The sequence below is a fragment of the Equus asinus genome, chromosome 10 (genome assembly GCF_041296235.1).
Source record: "Equus asinus isolate D_3611 breed Donkey chromosome 10, EquAss-T2T_v2, whole genome shotgun sequence".
Lineage (NCBI taxonomy): Eukaryota > Metazoa > Chordata > Mammalia > Perissodactyla > Equidae > Equus > Equus asinus.
Genome location: NC_091799.1, coordinates 67,554,411 through 67,571,735, shown reverse-complemented (window position 1 = coordinate 67,571,735; position 17,325 = coordinate 67,554,411). Strand labels below are relative to the sequence as shown.

The following is a 17,325-nucleotide window of genomic DNA, read 5'->3' as shown; positions in this document are numbered from 1 at the left end:
GTGTCCCTTTCTCTTTTCCAGGACAAGCTAAATGTGAAGGAGTTTGATGACTCTGTGAACATGGAAGAAGAGAGGATTCTAAAACCATGTTCTGTCCCCAGTGACCTTATTGACAAGTTAGTGGTGGACTTTGAGAATTTTCTGGAAGAGTTTTCCACAGAGGAACCTGGGAAGGGTCAGGAAAATATTTTGGGAGGGGAAAAGAATGAGTATGTGACCTCTCCCTATAGGCCTTACTGCCCCACTGGGAAGCAATTCAAGGAGCTCCCCCTTTCAACTGAGATTCCATCCAGAAAATCCCAATGCCTGAGTTCTGGAGTGCCAGAGGGGACTTCCTCGGAAGACAAAGAGCAGCTTCTCTCTTCTGCTTCAAGTTTAGGGCTAGACCATCTCTGTGAGGAAGGAGCACCAAATCCATATTTGAAAAATTCAGTAACAACCAGAGAATTTCTTGTGCCTGAAAAACTTCCAGACCAAACCAAGAGAGAAGTCTAGATGCCACCATGGCTTGAATATTTCTGCATCTCAGCGTGGGTGACTCTGGCAGAGAAGATGTCAAGACTTGGCCAGAAGAGCTTCCTTGGCCACCTCCCCATCCTGCTTGTGTTAGAGAAAGTCTTGCATGCCCCTGGGTTGAAGTTGGTTGGCACAGATGGTTAACTTGCCTGAGAAGCAGCAGCGATGGTGATAAGACTGAGTGCTTTGCAGAGGCAAAGCAATTTGTTTTCTTTTCTTCAGATAATAAGCTCTCACCGAGGCCTCTGACAGCTTGACTTGGAGGGACAGTGGATCCCTGAGTTGGATATACCTGGCCTTCGCTAGGAATTGGGTTACCATCACCGCCTTTGCTGGGGCGACACCTCGGAATTCCCTGATGCCAGTTGTTTAGTTGGCACTTGGGCACTCTGGTGGGAGGGGAGAGTCTCTCTCCCTTCACTTTGGCCTCCCCTGGGTTCTGGGCTCTCTCTCTGGGATAGCCCTGAAACCTTACTTTTGAGATTATGTTTCTCCCTCAACATACAGGTGGAAAGTGGAGTGGGCTTCCTGATGGTGTGCCTGAGGCTCTCATTACCCTCATTAAATCTCAAGTGTCTGCAGCAGCACCCCCTCCCAGGACTCTTCACCCCTAGTCCACTCCATGCTGGCTGCTGGTGAATCAAGGAGTGAGGGGCATGCTTAGCAGGGCACTGGCGGATGGACTCCAGACTGAGTCGGCAGGTCCGCCTTACTCTCCAGTCTGCCATTGCCCAGCCCTGGAAGCAGTTCCTGGAGGCCCTTGCTGCCCCTCTATCTTACATCCAAGCCTGGGAGTAGACAGACACCAAACACTGCAGTGGCTTTTGTACAGGGACTCCCGTCCCTCACTGGCTCAGAGCACAGGAATGCTTATTGAACGTACCCTTTGAAGACCTCTTCCCTGAAGCAGCTGAGCAGGGCCTGGGAGCATGCAATGGTTAGCACCTTCGCTGCTCCTATACCAGGATGCTTCCTTCTTTGCCCCAGCTAAGCACAGAGCTTGTGACAATTCGTGGAGCCTTTAGCCCACATGCTGGTGGCAGGATTCAGCTGCTGAGACCTGAGAACTTATGGCTGGCACTGGGCTCGCGCCCTGACATCAGATGACTTCCTGACGTGTGGCTGTGACTCATCTGGCTGTTGGGGGAGGTCGCTGAGAGCCTGTTGAGATCCGGGGAGGCCAGGCAGTGAGTGAGCGGTGAGTGCAGTGAACCTGGCATTTGTCAGCATGAAGGCTGGCGGTATTTTTTCTAGGAGAGTTTGAGGAGTCAGTACCTGTGTAGCAGCCATGAACTTCACAAGCCGCCAGCTTTACTTTCCTATAACTAAAATTTTGAAGTAACTGCAGCCCAATCTGGTGATTTCTGAGAACTCAGTCACATTCGGGATTTTGACCCCCTGTCCTCCCTGGGACTGATGGTGAGCAACGGAGGATGTTCAGTGGAAAAGCAGGGTTTTGTCTCTCATTTGATTTCTGCCCAACACTAGTCTTGGGACTTTCCTGTAGCCCCACCTGTCGCTGTTGGGTCACCTGCCACTTTCCTCAGCCAATTGCTGCATCCTTACTGTGGGCGCAGGCAGATGGGGCTTCTCTCCCCAAACTCTCTCCTCATTAAATTTCAAGTGTCTGCAGCAATCCCCACCCCTCAATTCTTTGTTCCTAGTTTACAGAACAGTAGAAAGGGACCAAACAAAAGGGATGCACCAGATTCCCACGCCATGGTGGGACTCTCCCTGCCTCGTTACCTCCCCTCTGCCCACACATTGTTGTGACTTGGGCACTTCTATGAGCTCCTCGCCCCCAGCCTTCCAGATGGGGCCCTTTCGACCTCTGCCTTTGGATTTGTGAACTCATAGGGAGGTCCTAGCCTTGTCCTCCACAACTATTCTCTCTTTCTTGTGACGCTCTACCCACTTCAGCTGAGGGATCTTCTCAAATTCTGTATGAGGTGGGTGGGGGAGGGGAGTGCCTGGAATGAGTCCTCCCAAGCTTGTCTGTTTCACATGTGGATTAGGCTTTTGATCCTAAAATCCAAAAATTTGATGGCTGGGGAGAGAGAAGGGCTCCCTAATGGCTCCCATGGGTGGGTTTCAGAGATGAAGATGTTGCTCCCCCTCCCTTAATCATTCATTAACGACTGAAGCGTCTTCTGAGGGACAGTTTGCAAATGTCACAGTCAGGGTCCTTCCTCTGTTTCATTTCTTCTTCTCTTTTCTTACTTTCCTTCTTGCCTCTTATCTTTTGCTTCTTTTTCCACCACTCCCAGCAGCTTCTCATCTTCTTCACTCCACCCTTTTTTTTTCTTTTTTTCCTGTTTCTTTTCATTTTATTACCCCTTCCCATCAGTCTCCTTCTACCTATATTTACTTTTGCTACGTTTGAGGGCTAAGAAAATTGGCACTCTCTGTTTTGTTCTAGATGTAGTTTATGAGAGTCAGCATTTCCTGCCAGTAAGAGGAGCAGTTTTCCCACGAACCCCAGACACTTATTCAGTGGGCCACACACTGCTCTCCAGGGCAGATTCAGGGAACACAGGCCTGAAAGCTCAGAAGCCACTGGTGACCTTCCCCTCCTGGGATGGAGTCATGAACTATCCTGACCCCCAGCATCCTGGGCTGCCTCTGTGTCCAGAGAAAGCCATCTGCGTTTTCTCTGTTACTGTCAAAGAGATGTTGAGAGGACACAAACAGGAAAGCTTGCATTTTAGCAACGTCGTTAAAAACTGATAACATTCCTGTTAAGAGTTTTCCGGGGCTCTGGGAACCATGCCCTATTAATGGCCTTTCTTTTACAATAATAGCAGAAAATTTTGAAAGAACAGCAGAGAAGCCAATCTGTGGTTAAAAAAATAAAAATGATGATACCTTTGTTCTGGTTTCTCAGGAGGCAGCAGTGTAAAAACACGGTGCGGGGTTTTGAAAGAGGCGGGAGATGAGGAGAGCTGAGGCGGGAGAGGTGGCCAGCATGGATGCCAGTGGTCCCCACTGCTGCCCCTCCATCGTGTGGGGGAAGCCTGTGCTGGTCTGCCAGGCCACCCAAGGGGATTCTGTCCTCTTTCCAGCATGCCCCTCATTGCTGCTGCTGCTGTGGCCACATTCCATCCCAGGGGTCTGCAAACCGGCCCTCAGGCCATATCTAGGCCCTGTTTCTGTAGGGCCTGTAAACTAAAAACCGATGTTGACATTTTTAAAGGCTGGAAAATAAAATCAAAGGAAAAGAGTGTTTAATGACGTGAAAATTCTGTGGAATTCAAATTTCAGTGTCCATAAATGAAGCTTAATTGGAACACAAGCAGGCCCCTCATTTACACGTCATCTATGGCTGCTTTCTCCCAAGGCACAACTGGGTAGTTGTAACAGAGTTTCTCCCACAAGCTTACAGTGTTCTCCATCTGGCCCTGTACAGAACAAGGCTCAGACTGCACCGTGTTGGCCCACAAAGTGTATTCACTTTGAATTAGCTTCTAATTAAAAAAGAAATCAGGGTCTGTCATTCTGGATTTTTAAGCAAGTAGGGGCTGCCCCCTTTAGAAGGGTGCATACTCTCTGGCTCCCCCCAACCCTCAGAACTTCCTGTCCCCTGCCCACAGCTAAGGTGGAGAGTGGGTGGCTGTTTATCACTTACTCCAGTGCACCCAGGTCATTTTAGCCCCCATCCCCCAACCCTCAGACATTTGGCAAGGCCTGGAGACATTTTGGGAGGGTGCTGCTGTCACCTAGTGGGGAGAAGCCAGCAAAACTGTTAGTCATCTATAATGAACAGAAAAGCCCCACAGCAAAGAATTATCTGGCCCAAAATGTTGGTAGTGCCGAGGCTGAGAAATCCTGGCTGAGCCAAGGTCTGCTCTGGGCCCACAGCACTCACCATGGGTATGACTCAGCATCCATGGATAGCTCTCGGTGTCCCTTTTTGTTTTGTAAATTTAAAGTTTGTTTTGGACTCAACTTTACAACAGCAACATCAACAACAGAAATCTCTAAATACCATTTATTTATACCATTCTTCATTCACTCCTGATGTGATCTGTGTACCCATATACATTTTCATCTATTGCAAGTTACATATTGATTCTATTGTGTTCTCCCCTTACTTTCATTTATTATTTCACATATAAAATTCCCTGCATGGACTCAGTTGACAGTGGTAGCATTATGATGGCCCCTCAGACATTCATGGTGTGCCTGCATACTGTGGTTTGCTAAGACACCCTTTGGTTGATAGGATTGTCTTACATGTCCTTCTCGTATGGAGAGCAACTTTAGTAAATGTCTTTGTACAGAATTTTCTTTTCCTACCTTTGTCCTAACTCCTTGGGGCTGTTTCCAAAGGTGGAATTGCTGGGTCAGAGTTTTTTGGTTATTATCACGTATTGCATGACTGTGCTCCCAAAGAGGTTACAATATCTGGTGATTTGCAGTGTCATCAGAGATGTTTGAGGTGTCCTTTGTCCTGTTCCACTTATAATCAGCTGTTTATTGCTGTAAGCTGGATTTTATCAATTTATTGGGAATAGTTAATGAAACTTCATAGTTATTTGTGTTGCTTAAATCATTGTGAAGCTAAACTTTTCCCATCTATATTTTACTGTCTGCATGTCCTCTTGTTGACATTATAGAATCTTCTACCTCTAAGCTCCAGGGGGCATTGAGAGACCAGCTAAGCTGCTATAAATTAGAGGTACTCAGCAAGACTATAGACAAATTTGTAGACGACTTTGTCATTTAGTTGACTGTTTAAAATATGTGGTTTTTGTAGTGCATTTTAAAAGAGAAATTTCACACTGAAATATTTTGTTAATTGTTTTATGTAAACATTAATTAGCAACAAGGCCTATTTGTAATCAAAGTGTGTGGTGTTATCTGTGTCTTGCACTGTCATTAGCAGTCCTTGTTCCCTCTGCCGCTTTTACTGGACACAGGGGTCAGTGGGCAGAGATTGCTCAGAAGCACAAACAGCCCCTGTATATATTTGCAAACCTGTGAGGCCACCCTTGCCCTCAGCACTGAGCTCCATGCAGGCCATCCTGTCTGAGATGCTTGCCCGGTGCTGGTGAGAAGCGTGAGGGCGAGGGAGAGGAGAGCAGCATAACTCCACAAAAGCACAGAGCCAGCAGTCAGCAAGCCTCAGATGGTTGTTTAAGGGAATCTAGATGCCTGTACTGCTGATTTCATTTTTAGGAAAGGAATTCTCTGTCCTGCTCTACTTCACTATATGTTTGGGCTAAAATGCAGGAAGGTATACTGAGGCCTAGACTCTGACGTAGAAGTCAGAGAGTGCAAACCAGAATGGACATGCAGAATATTCTGAATGATGATCACGGTGAGGAAGAGAACCGTCTCTTGGTAGGCTGTGCATGCTGTCTTTTCCATATATTGTTCATATATCGATGCATACGTAATGCATGTGCATGAAAGTTCTGGACTCTTAAGTAGAGCATGACAACATAGTTACTGTAATGGGAATAGTCTTTAAAATGCCTTATTATAAATGCATTTGTATTTTGATCTTTCAAATAATAAAACTGTATTACCATTTTTATGTAATGCTATGCTTCTGTTTTAAAGTTTTCCCCGCTCAGAGGTTTAAAATAAGACTTCATAATGTAAATATCCAACTTCGTTAGGGATCAGAGGAGTCTTCTGGCCACGGAAAACACAGAAGAGCTGCAGGTGACCAGGAGTCAGACGTAGGGAATTACTCCTGCCCGCACACCTCCCGCCGAGGATTCAGCCGGGCCTCACATCCGAGCTCACCATCTTTCTACTTTGTTCCTCATGGCAGCATTTTAAAATTCCTTCCAGCTCCTCAAGTTCCCCCCCGGCCCTCCTCCCCTTTCTCAGCAGACGTGGTCCCCACTTCACGGAGGTTGCGCCACCAGCTGGTCTTTCTCTCCACTTCAGGCCAGACTTCTGGGAAGGTCTCAGCAGTGGAGATGGCCCTGCTCCTTTCCTTGGCCTCTCCTGTTCTTTCACCTTCTCCCTCTCGAGCAATTCCGTCCCCTTAGGTCACTTCCATCTTAAAAGAAAAGAGAAAATGGGCGCTCCTCCATCTCGTCTCCCTCTGGCCGCCTGCAGACTCTCTGCAGCCACCTGTGGTGTAGGGCCCCATCCCATGTAGCAGCTTCCCCAGGCCGCTGAACTTCTTTTCCTTTTCCTTTTTTTTTTCTGGTAGTGAGAGAATTGCACTGTTTGAACTTTCTAGAGATAAAGAAAGCAAGCACTTCAGAACAGACAATTTTGGGACAGGGGCAAGGATACCAGAAAAGCCTCTAAGTACCCAAATACGAGGTACTTATCCACCCACTGTTCTTGGAGAAGCCCCGGAGCAGGGCAGTATTTCACGCATAGTTACCTCAGGCTGTGTTCTCTTCCTGACTAAGGTCACTGACAGCTAATGTTTACTGGCACTTACTCTGTGCCAACTGCTGTGCCAAGGGCTTTCCGTGCATTATCCAGTAATCCTCACAACAATGCTGTAAGGTAGTATTACTCAGTTTACAGAAACATGGGTACCATTACACAGAGTTAGTACCATTATCCAGTTTACGGATGAGGAAGCTGAGCTCAGAGAGGCTAAGTGACCTGGTCAAGGTTCTGCAACCAGGAGGTGGTGGGCTGGAACCCAGGTGCCTGACTCCCCTGTGTTATTCTGCTTCTGGTTAATGATAAAGATGGCTACTGAGGTCAGAGAGAGTTAAAGGGGAGTGAAGATTCCAGGGTGTGGAGGGCCATTGAGAATCTCTTCTTGGTTGGGCTTCTGGACCCCTCCTCTCTCTCACGAGTGCCTGTCAGGACCCCTGAGAAGAGTTTTAGAGCAGGAGTCGGGGTAGGGGTAGGGACGATGTTCTTGTTCTCAGCACAGGGAATGACAAGAAGAGAGAAGACCCAATGCAGCCTGAGCTTAAGGATGGGTTTTGGATGGCTGCAGAAGCAAGGAGAGGTCCCAAGACAAGTGATAGAATCTTGAGCACCCTGGGGACTTGGGCAGGGCAAAGGGAGGTATCGTGGAAGAAGGGACTTCCCATGATGGTTGGAACAGGGCCCTGCCTATGACTTTCCTCTTCCCACTAATTCTCTTTTCCCATTATTCCCCTCTCCTTAGTCCTCCCTAATCACTCTTCTGCTGTTTGTTTCTCAAACTCCTCTTGGCAGACCTGCCCCTTAAACCTGGGAGTTCCCTGAGGTTCAGTCCCTGGTGGACAGCTCACTCCACAAGCTCTCCATTTTCCACATCCAGCCTTCACTTGCATCTGCGTCATGCCCAAATCTCCATCCCCAGTGAGCCCTGGATCTGCCTTTCCAACTGCTCACTGGAGGTCTCCACTGGGAATGAACATGTCCAAGATAAACTCTTACTGTGCTCTCCAACCCACTTTTCCTCTTTCGTGCTTTATCTCTCCATTCTACTAGTTACCTAAGTTGGACACTTGGAGTCACTGAAACTCCTTCCTCCCTCACCACCAGCATCCAATGGGTCACCAATTCCTTACACTCCTGAGTTGGAAAAACTCAGTTCAGCCTACGTCCTGTGTAGAGAAAAAACCAGTTCTTCCCTGCTCTTTCTTTCCTGTGGGTCTCCTTTACTTTTACATGGAAGACTCACACTTCTGACACTTCTGGTCACCAAATGTGTGGAGGTTTTTCCCCACACCAAGCAATTCTCTGTGACACCAGCTGGGTGTCTAATTCTGACACTATCTACCAGGAGATAGGATCGGATCTCACAGGTTAACGGCTCAGTCCCACAGGACGGTTTCCACCTCATACACTTCAGCTGTCAGTTGCAAGCCCAGGTTGTCACCTGTGCTTCTGACCAAACAACTATAGATTGAAGGTTCCAATGACCCCCTTCCTTGGGTTCCATTAATTGGCTAGAGTGGCTTACAGAATTCAGTGAAACACTTACTTACTTTACCAGTTTATTAAAGGAAATGATACAGGATACAGATGAACGGCCAGGTGAAGCTCTCTGAACCCTCTGCTATTGGGGTTTTATGGAAGCTTCCTCGTGTGGGCATGATCAGTCATAAACTCCATTTCCAGCCCCTCTCCCCTCTCTGCAGGATGGGAGATTGGGCTGAAAATTCCAAGCTTCTAATCATGGCTTGGTCTTTCTGGTGACCAATTCCATCCATGAGCCCACCAACAGTCACCTCATTAGAACAAAGGATGCTTCTAGTGTCCTTATCAGTTAGGAATTTACAAGACTTTCAGGAGCTCTGTGCCAGGAACCAGCGGAGAGACCAATATATATTTTCTGTTATCTTAGAACTTCTCTGCAAAACTTCTCTCCCATCAGTCCTTTCCACTCCATTCCCCCTGATGCCGTGCCAGCCCGGGCCTTCATCATCTTTGACTTGGATCTTTGAGAGGCCTCCTCACTGGTCTCGCTGCCTGCAGTCCTATTTTCTACTCCCAAATCCGTCCTCTGTGTTACTTCCAGAGTGAGCTTTCCATGCACAGATCTAGTTCCATCTCTTGTCTGCTTCCTAACTCCCTGTGAGCTATAGGTGAAGTCCAAACTCTAGCATGGTAATGGGTGAGGTTTCTTGTAAATTATTGGCTCATGGGCTACGCTCTTAAGGAGTCCAAAGGGTTCATAGGTGTTATGGCTGCTGTAACAAATTATCACAAACTTAGCACCTTAAACACCACAAATTTATTATTTTATAGTTTTGTAGATTAGAAGTCCAGCACAGTCTCAGTGGGCTAAAATCAAGGTGTCAGCAAAGCTGTGTTCCTTCTGGAGGCTCTAGGTGGGAATTCATTTCCTTGCCTTTTCCAGCTTCTAGAGGCTGCCTTGGTTCCTTGGCGTGTGGCCCCCATCCTCCATCTACAAAGCTAGCCACGTTGCATCTCTCTGACAGTTCTTCTGCAGTCATCTCTCTCTGCTTGCTGGGGCTAGGCTCAGCCTGAATCCTGAAGCACATCATGAAGGCCCCAACCAAACCTCGCTCTGTGTCCGTTAACTTCGTCCTGAGATGCCAGTGTCTGCTTCTCAGTGTTTCTGGCCATGGACCAGCCTTGTCTGAGACCAGAGCCCAGTGGGAGCTAGATAGGAACCAAGCCTAGACAGAGGTCAAGATATCATCTAATTGCTGACAAAGCTGCCCAGACAACCTGGGCCTCTCTGTGGCCCAGTGGGCTTGCTAATGGTCAACCCAGAATTAGACATCTCAGAGCTTCTTTACTCCAAATCTTCCTTCATAGAAAACAACCCAAAGGGTGAGAAAAACTTCCAATTGTTTCCAAATAAATAGTATTTCCTTAGAAGCTAAGTTAATGTTTTCTCTATGAGAGAGTCAGCATGTAAGTCGAGCCCCTCCCAAGACATGTTTTATTAGGAAAATATGTGGTTGTCTTCCAGGAAAAAACATGAGTTCCAGGAAAACTGAGAGGCTTCCTGGATGTTGATTTCCTGATGGTAAGATGACAGGCTTCTACGCTGACAGTTCCGTGACATCTCCTGGTTTGGTTGCTGAGAACTCTTTATACTTTAACCAAAGGGAGAATGCTCCATCCAAAGGCAGTGTCTCTGGGACGTAAAGCAATATTTTCCATCATAGTCAGACTTCTCTCTCTCCTACATCCCAGTCCTCTCGCCCTCCCTCCCCCTGTCAAAAAACAAAACGCCAAAAGAAGCAAAAAACCAGAAACAAGCAAAAAACCCCCAAAAGAAAACTTCTAAAAAGAGCAACCCCAAAACAAAACAAGGAAATGAAACTCCAAACTACTGTCTGAACATCATCATTTGAGTCCCCCTGCCCTCCTTGGCTGAAAGAGCCGTGAATGGATGGGCTGGGCACGGTCCCTCCATGGTCTGTGTTCTCAGGTGAGGACAGGGTAGCTCTGGGGACCCGTCGCTATGCTGCCCATGGTTGAGTGGATGTGCAGGCCCACAGACAGGCACTTCCTTGTAGGAGTTTCCTGACTCCTCAGGCCGGGAAGGCAGTCAGGCTCTGGGGACAGGTCACAGTGGTGTCTGGGATCGGAGCCACAGGCCTCAAGGTGCCAGAGCCACCCTCAGGGTGCGCGAATACCAATGGTTACCCTGGATTCCTCCCTACTCCCCACCGGCCTTGGCACCCAGCCTCCTTGGCCAGTGAGGGGCAGCAGGGAGGAAGCAACTGATGGCCAAGCTTTGGGGGCATTTGCACACTGGTACCTAGCTCCCTCAGGCCACACCCTCTTGGGATTAGGACAGAGCTCAGTAACCAGGAATTCTCTGGCACATTGCTCACCAGCAAGACTACAGAACTCTAGCAACAAAGCCCTCTTTTCTAGGCTTACATGGCTTACTTCTCCCTCCTTCAGTCTGCTCTGCCCCCAGCTCCTGAGGGCTGTGTGGAGCACTGGTTTTGGTTAGAGTGCCTAGCTGTGTGGGACTGATGGGTTTCCCAGGACGTGGGCCCTGCAGTGCTAAAACTTGCAAGTCCCAGGCGAACTGGGATGGTGTGACCCTCTACTACAGTTCCTGGACCTGTCTCCTCTTTAAAAGTTATGTTCCTTGTGTTGGTGTTATCTTGAGTGTGATGCATCCAGCTGCCCCCAGACTCTCAGCTAGCTTTGTGCCCAGTGACTCTACCCTTAGGGAGCCCCTCCCTGACTGGAACACGAGCTGGCCTGAAAGGGTGGCTCTTGCTCCCTATTCCTTGGCAGGCTTGCTCCCCAGGTCCATCGGCCTCCTGTAAGGCTCCAGTGTCCCTCCCAGTTCCCGTGACATCCTTGTGACCCTAGCTGGCCCCCTCAGTACACCTGGTCATGTCACAGAGAACCACCCCATGAAACATTCATTCCTTTGCTCATAACAGCACCAAACTGGACTGTCTCCTGGCTTCACCCCTGTGACCGATGTCCATTTTAACCTGTTTTTACCATTAAGCCAGGTGGGTGTAGGACTGCAGACCTCAGGGTTCGCTCTGTCCCATCTCCGAGGATGACCTGGGCCCTAAACACAGGCCCCCCCATCCTCCCTGAAGGGCACTAGTGTCATAGAAGCGTTGGTTCCTCCCAATGGACCAGAGCCCTGTCAAGCCCTTGGCAAAGTCTGCTGTGTCCATCCTGTCCTCACTTTGAGGCTCTGACCAGCACCCTCAGATTAGATTGGTCGAATGTCCCATCTCCTGCACCAGGTTGGAGAATAGGGTGACTTCTGGCAGTCTGCCAGAATTGTGGTTGATGAGTTGGGCATGAAAGTAGGTGGGGATGGAATAGCATGTGCTAAAAGCTGGGGCCCCTGAGAGCTTTCACAGACCCCAGGGAGCCCACATACTGTCAAATATGTTGAAATTTCCACATTTCACACTAATTATAACTTTTTTGCCATAAAAATCTTAGAAGTGTTTTTATGGTTTGTTTTTGAAATTGACTATACGGAATTTTGTTTTATGACTTCTCAGCAGTCATCTTGCATCTATAGGGATTCTTATGAATTGTGAAAATCCCTCTATTCTAATCCAATTTGCAAAATGTTTATACACGTAATAACATTTTTATGAATTCTACATGAAGTTGATATTATGTTATGTTTTATATCCACTTAATTAAATATCCGGTTTCAATTTTGCAGTTTTCTTTTCTTGGTTGTTAGCCAATAATTGTTTTTCTCAGGTTGCTGTATATTTTCCTGGGTCCCTCATACACTCACCTGCCTTGGATACTGAGCCTACCTGTGCCACAGTACAGAACATCTCTGGCTGTGTTGTGATCGAAAACACACTGGCATCTTCTTGGAAACTGTGGCAGAGGCCAACATCTTTAAAACAGGACGTGGAGCAAAAAGGAAGCAATGCTGTTTACTGGGAGGCAGGGTGGTTCCAGGTGGAGGGCCTGGGGCTCTGGGGTCAGCATGTGTCATGGGTGGAGAAGCAGGGTAGAACCCACAGGGCTGATGGGATCCAGCTGTTGGTTCCCCTCCGTCCCTATTTCCAGATGGAGCCTGGCTGTTAAATGGGATGTATGAACAGCTAATCCCGATGGCCCTCTCTGAGTTTGGTAAACTGGGGCCAGGTGACTCTGATCCTTTGAGTGAGTTTGCTTCCACTCATGACCTGGGCCCCTCCTTGGACACCTGCCCACTCTCACACCATGTAAAGGCCAGGTCCATAGGGTCAGAGTACTGAAGGCTGCAGCGGAGCAGGGTGCAGGTAGGGATGGTGGCTTAGGCTAAGTCCCCAGAAGCAAACCCTGAGACACAAATTCAGGTGTAACCGATTTATCATGGGTGCGTTCCAGGAGAAACTGGTAAAGGAGTGAGGGAGCTTGACAGGGATGCGGAAGAAGCCAAGTAGAGTGGAATTTCAAAGTCCCGCAGAGGGCAGCCCCAGCCTGAAACTTCTGGGGCCACTGGAGGTAAGTGACTGGTCCCCAGAGTGTGTCCCCTGCCAAGGCAAGGGGCCTGGACTTTCACACTCCTGAACCCCTCATTGCTTAGAGCTTCCCCACGGGGAGGGGAACTTCCAGGCACTTTTGACTCTGTGTGGAAGCCGACGAGGCCAGCTGCCCATGAGGCGACACAGCGGCAGGAAGCAGAGCTCGCCTGGGGAGGGCTGCCAGATGTCTCACCCAAAAATGCAGAGCTCGTGTTTATTTAACATGCACCAGATACTATGCTGTGTGTTTGTCAAAGATTGTCATTTAATACTCCCCTGGTGGCCCTGTGAGGGGCGCCCCCGGTTTTTAGGGTGGCACTTGGTGGTTTGGAGCAGGAGCATTGCAGTGGGGCCTGTTTGAGCCGCAGTTTTGCTGCCTGCTCGCCTGTGGCCTTGCATCAGCTCCTCGACCTCCCTAAGCCTCAGTTTCTTTATCTCTGAAATGGGGGGGAATAGTAGTACCACTGCCTACAATTTAGGGGAGCCTAAATGAAGTCATGATTGTTCTGAGCTGCACACAGCACAGAGTAAGCGCCCACTGAATAACAGATGTGCTTATTGTTGTGTTTTAAAACGTTTTTTATTGTATTTTGAATGTGAGGCAAGCTCATCTCACAGGAGAGTAAATGGCTATGGAAGTTTTGGGCAGTAAACAAAAGGTAAGGAATCGTTCTTGCTGTGATAAAAGAAGAATTTTACATTTGAGATTGGTCAGTCATGGTGCTGGTCTGCCCAAAACTATTTGGCATGGAGAAGAAGCAGGTAATTAGGGTTATCCAGGGTGTGGACTTCCAGCTGAGGGGGCAGAGGGAGAGACAGGCCTGTGCAGAGTTTTGGGGAGGGCGAAGCAGAAAAGGCTGATAGAGAAGCAGGGCGTTGGTTCTGGAAGTGGAGGCCTCATGAAGGCCCGGAGCTTTCCTGCGGGTGTGTGGAGGGAGCTGGAAGGGGAGGTGGTTCGAGATATAGGACTAGGGATTTGGAGGTGCTGGGGGTGGAGTCAGATTCAGGGAGTGCTGGTGGGCTGAGGGCAAGGAGAGGAAGGGCTCCGGAGACTGAGGGCGGGGAACTCGGAGGCCAGATGGGTTGTTTGCTTCAGGCCTGTGGGCCTGGTCTCAGCACATCTTAGCATTTTTCCTCCCGTTCCCTGTTCTTCAGAGCTTGGAAAACAATTACCATCTTCTTTGTAAGAAAATGGAAAAACCTGTACCACCTCTGCATATGATTCTCAAGCCTTTGCCTCCAGCGCAGATATCGCTTCAGTTCAGACTCCTCTTTTCAGGTGCTACTCACACTTCTAAAGCCAGCTTGGATTGAACGTCCCCAACTGGGTCTCTTCCCGTGTGACCACCTTTCCTCTTACATTTGGTGAAGCAGCTAGAGTGGCCGCTCTCCCTCACCTTCCCTGTCCAATCCCTGGAGCTCATCCTGGCGAGCCCCCCTCCTTAAGACCCTTCCCTGTCCGTTCCTTCCTCTTGGTCTTCCTGACCTGCCATATTCAAGCCTTTACTCTCCCCCTGCGTTCCAGCGACAACCTCCCACTGCTCTCCTTGACTCTGTTCACACGCTACCTTAGACCCAAGCATTTCTCCTGAAGACAAAGCAGTCTTTTAACCTTTTAGGTCATATTCCTTCTTAACAGACTTAAGTGGCACCAACTTTGCCACTAGCCCCTCCAACCCAAGCTCCTGCCAAGGCCCTCATGTGCCTCGAGCTGTTGCAGACCATCTTCGGTCCTGGAAGCATGCCAGGACGTTTGTCTCGGTGCAGGAGGCAGGTACTTCCTCTTCCTTCTCTGCCTGTTGAACTCCTTTCAAGATTATGTTGGAGCAACAGTGGTGGAACCTTTCCTAACCTCCTGATAAATTAAAACTCCCATCCACTTGTTTTGGAACTGATGTTCAGTCTTCCTAAGGTATATCAGAAAGGAAAAGAAAACTTAGAAATCCAGGCTTACGTTCTTTCTTCCTACCTTCCGTATAATTTTACTAACACTGACTGCCATTTACTGAGTACTTACTAGGGACCAGTCACTGTGCTAAACGTTGCATATGTCTTATTTCACTTAAGCCTCACAACATATCTGTGAGGTAGATTCAGTTATTCTTCTCATTATAAAAAAATAGGGCAAATGAGATGACATTGTCCAAGGTCATAACACTTGAAAGTGATGGAACGAGGGTACAGAGAAATTCAGGTCTGTCTGAGAAAGCTGTGTTCTTAACAAACTTAATGCCTCCCTCTATCTTCACAATTAATTTCAGTGTTTTGCAAAGTGGTTTGGAAGCTTACGTGAATTTAGTTTAGGAGTTTGATGGTTTCATGTCTTAAAGTTCAAGTCTTTAGTCATTTTGAATTAATTTTTGTGTATGGTGTAAGATAATGGTCTATTTTCATTGTTTTACATGTTGCTGTCCAGTTTTCCTAACATCATTTGTTGAAGAGACTATCCTTTCCCCATTGTATATTCTTGGCTCCTTTGTCATAAATTAATTGAGCATATATGTATGGGTTTATTTCTGGGCTCTCTGTTCTGTTCCATTGATCTATGTGTCTGTGTTTATGCTAATACCTTACTGTTTTGATCACTATAGCTCTGTAACATAGTTTGAAGTCAGAGGGAGCATGATGCTTCCAGCTTTGTTGTACTTTCTCAAGATTGCTTTGTCTATTTGGGGTCTTTTGTGGATGCACACACATTTCAGGATTGTTTGTTCTATTTCTGTGAAAAATGCCATTGGAATTTTGATAGGGATTGCTTTGAATCTGTAGATTGCTTTGGGCAGTATGGATATTTTAACAATATTAATTCTGCTAATCCATAAGCATGGAATATCTTTCCATTTATTTATGTCTTCTTCAGTTTCTTTCATCAATGTCTTAAAGTTTTCAGTGTACAGGTCCTTCACCTCCTTAGTTAAATTTATTCCTAGGTATTTTATTCTTTTTGATGCAATTGTAAATGGGATTGTTTTCTTAATTTCTCTTTCTGATAGTTTATTATTAGAACATAGAAACACAGTTGATTTTTGTATATTGATTTTATATCCTGCAACTTCACTAAATTCATTGATTGTAACTGTTTTGGTGGAGTCTTTAGGGTTTTCTGTATATAAAGTCATGTCATGTGCAAATAGTGACAGTTTTACTTCTTGCTTTCTGATTTGGATGCCTTTTATTACTTTTTATTGCCTAGTTGCTCTGGCTAGGACTTCCAATACTCTGTTGAATAAAAGCGGTAAGAGTGAGCATCCTTGTCTTATTCTTGATCTTAGAGAAAAAGCTTTCAGCTTTTCACTGTTGAGTATGATGTTAGCTATTGGCATGTCAGATATATTATGTTGCGGTAGAGTCCCTCTACACCCACTTTGTTCAGAATTTTTATCATAAATGGATGTTAAATTTTGTTAAATGTTTTTCCTGCATCTATTGAGTTGATCATATGATTTTTATCTTTCATTTTGTTAATGTCGTGTATCATGTTGATTGATTTGTGATGTTGAACCATCCTTGTATCCCTGGAATAAACCCACTTGATCATGGTGTATGATCCTTTTAATGTATTGTTGAATTTGGTTTGCTAATATTTTGTTGAGGATTTTTGCATCTACGTTCATCAGGGATATTGGCCTATAATTTTCTTTTTTTGTAGTGTCCATGTTTTGTTTTGGTATCAGGGTAATGCTGACCTTGTAAAATGAGTTTGGAAGTGCTCCCGCCTCTTCTGTTTTTTGGAAGAGTTTGAGAAGGATTGGTATTAATTCTTTGAATATTTGGTAGAATTCTCCAGTGAAACCATCTGGTCCTGGACTTTTGTTTGTTTTTGATTACTGACTTCCTGTCCTTACTAGTAATCAGTCTGTTCACATTTTCTGTTTCTTCATTATTCGCTCTTGATAGTTTCTGTGTTTCTAGGAATTTATCCATTTCTTCTAGGCTGTCCAATTTCTTGGCGTATGCTTGTTGTTGTTATCGTTACAGATGAGATAAATGAGAGTCAGAGAAGTTGTGCCAGTTTTGTCTCCCTCCAAAGCCCATGCTTTTTCTAATGGGTAACCTTGCATTGTTTGTTCATTTCTGTCTGGGTCTATCTGTATAACTGGGGAAGGTTAAACTTGGACGGGGTCTGACCCAGCTGTTACTGAGAACCTGGGGAATGTCTGGGGCTGGAGTCCCTCATGTTCCTACTCCCATCAATGCCATCTTCCTTGATACTGTCCACAAACAGAACCTCAGATGAGGCTTGCAGTCTCAGGGCAGCATGCTGGGAGGTTAGGCAATTGATGGGGGCGGAATATAGGAAGGGGGATGAAGGCAGATATTGATTGGGCAGGGGATTGACTACAGTTGCCTTAAAAGAGGAAATGTGGTATTTTTCAGCTGTTTGCCATTGGTGGTTGTCTGGAGACACCCTGCTGAGGTCCTCAGTCTAGTCATACCC

At 46.9% G+C, this 17,325-nt stretch overlaps 1 protein-coding gene across 2 annotated transcripts in view; it reads left to right on the top strand.

The window, feature by feature from the left end:
- IL31RA (interleukin 31 receptor A) overlaps nt 1–17,325 on the top strand; it is a 99,561-nt gene that overhangs the window by 75,346 nt on the left and 6,890 nt on the right. For both annotated transcript variants that reach the window (XM_070519647.1, XM_070519646.1), the window contains exon 15: nt 22–17,325. This exon is cut by the window's right edge and continues 6,890 nt beyond it. In XM_070519647.1, the coding sequence (XP_070375748.1) occupies nt 22–495 (474 nt within the window). In that variant the 3' untranslated portion in view covers nt 496–17,325. The remainder of the gene's footprint in view (nt 1–21) is intronic.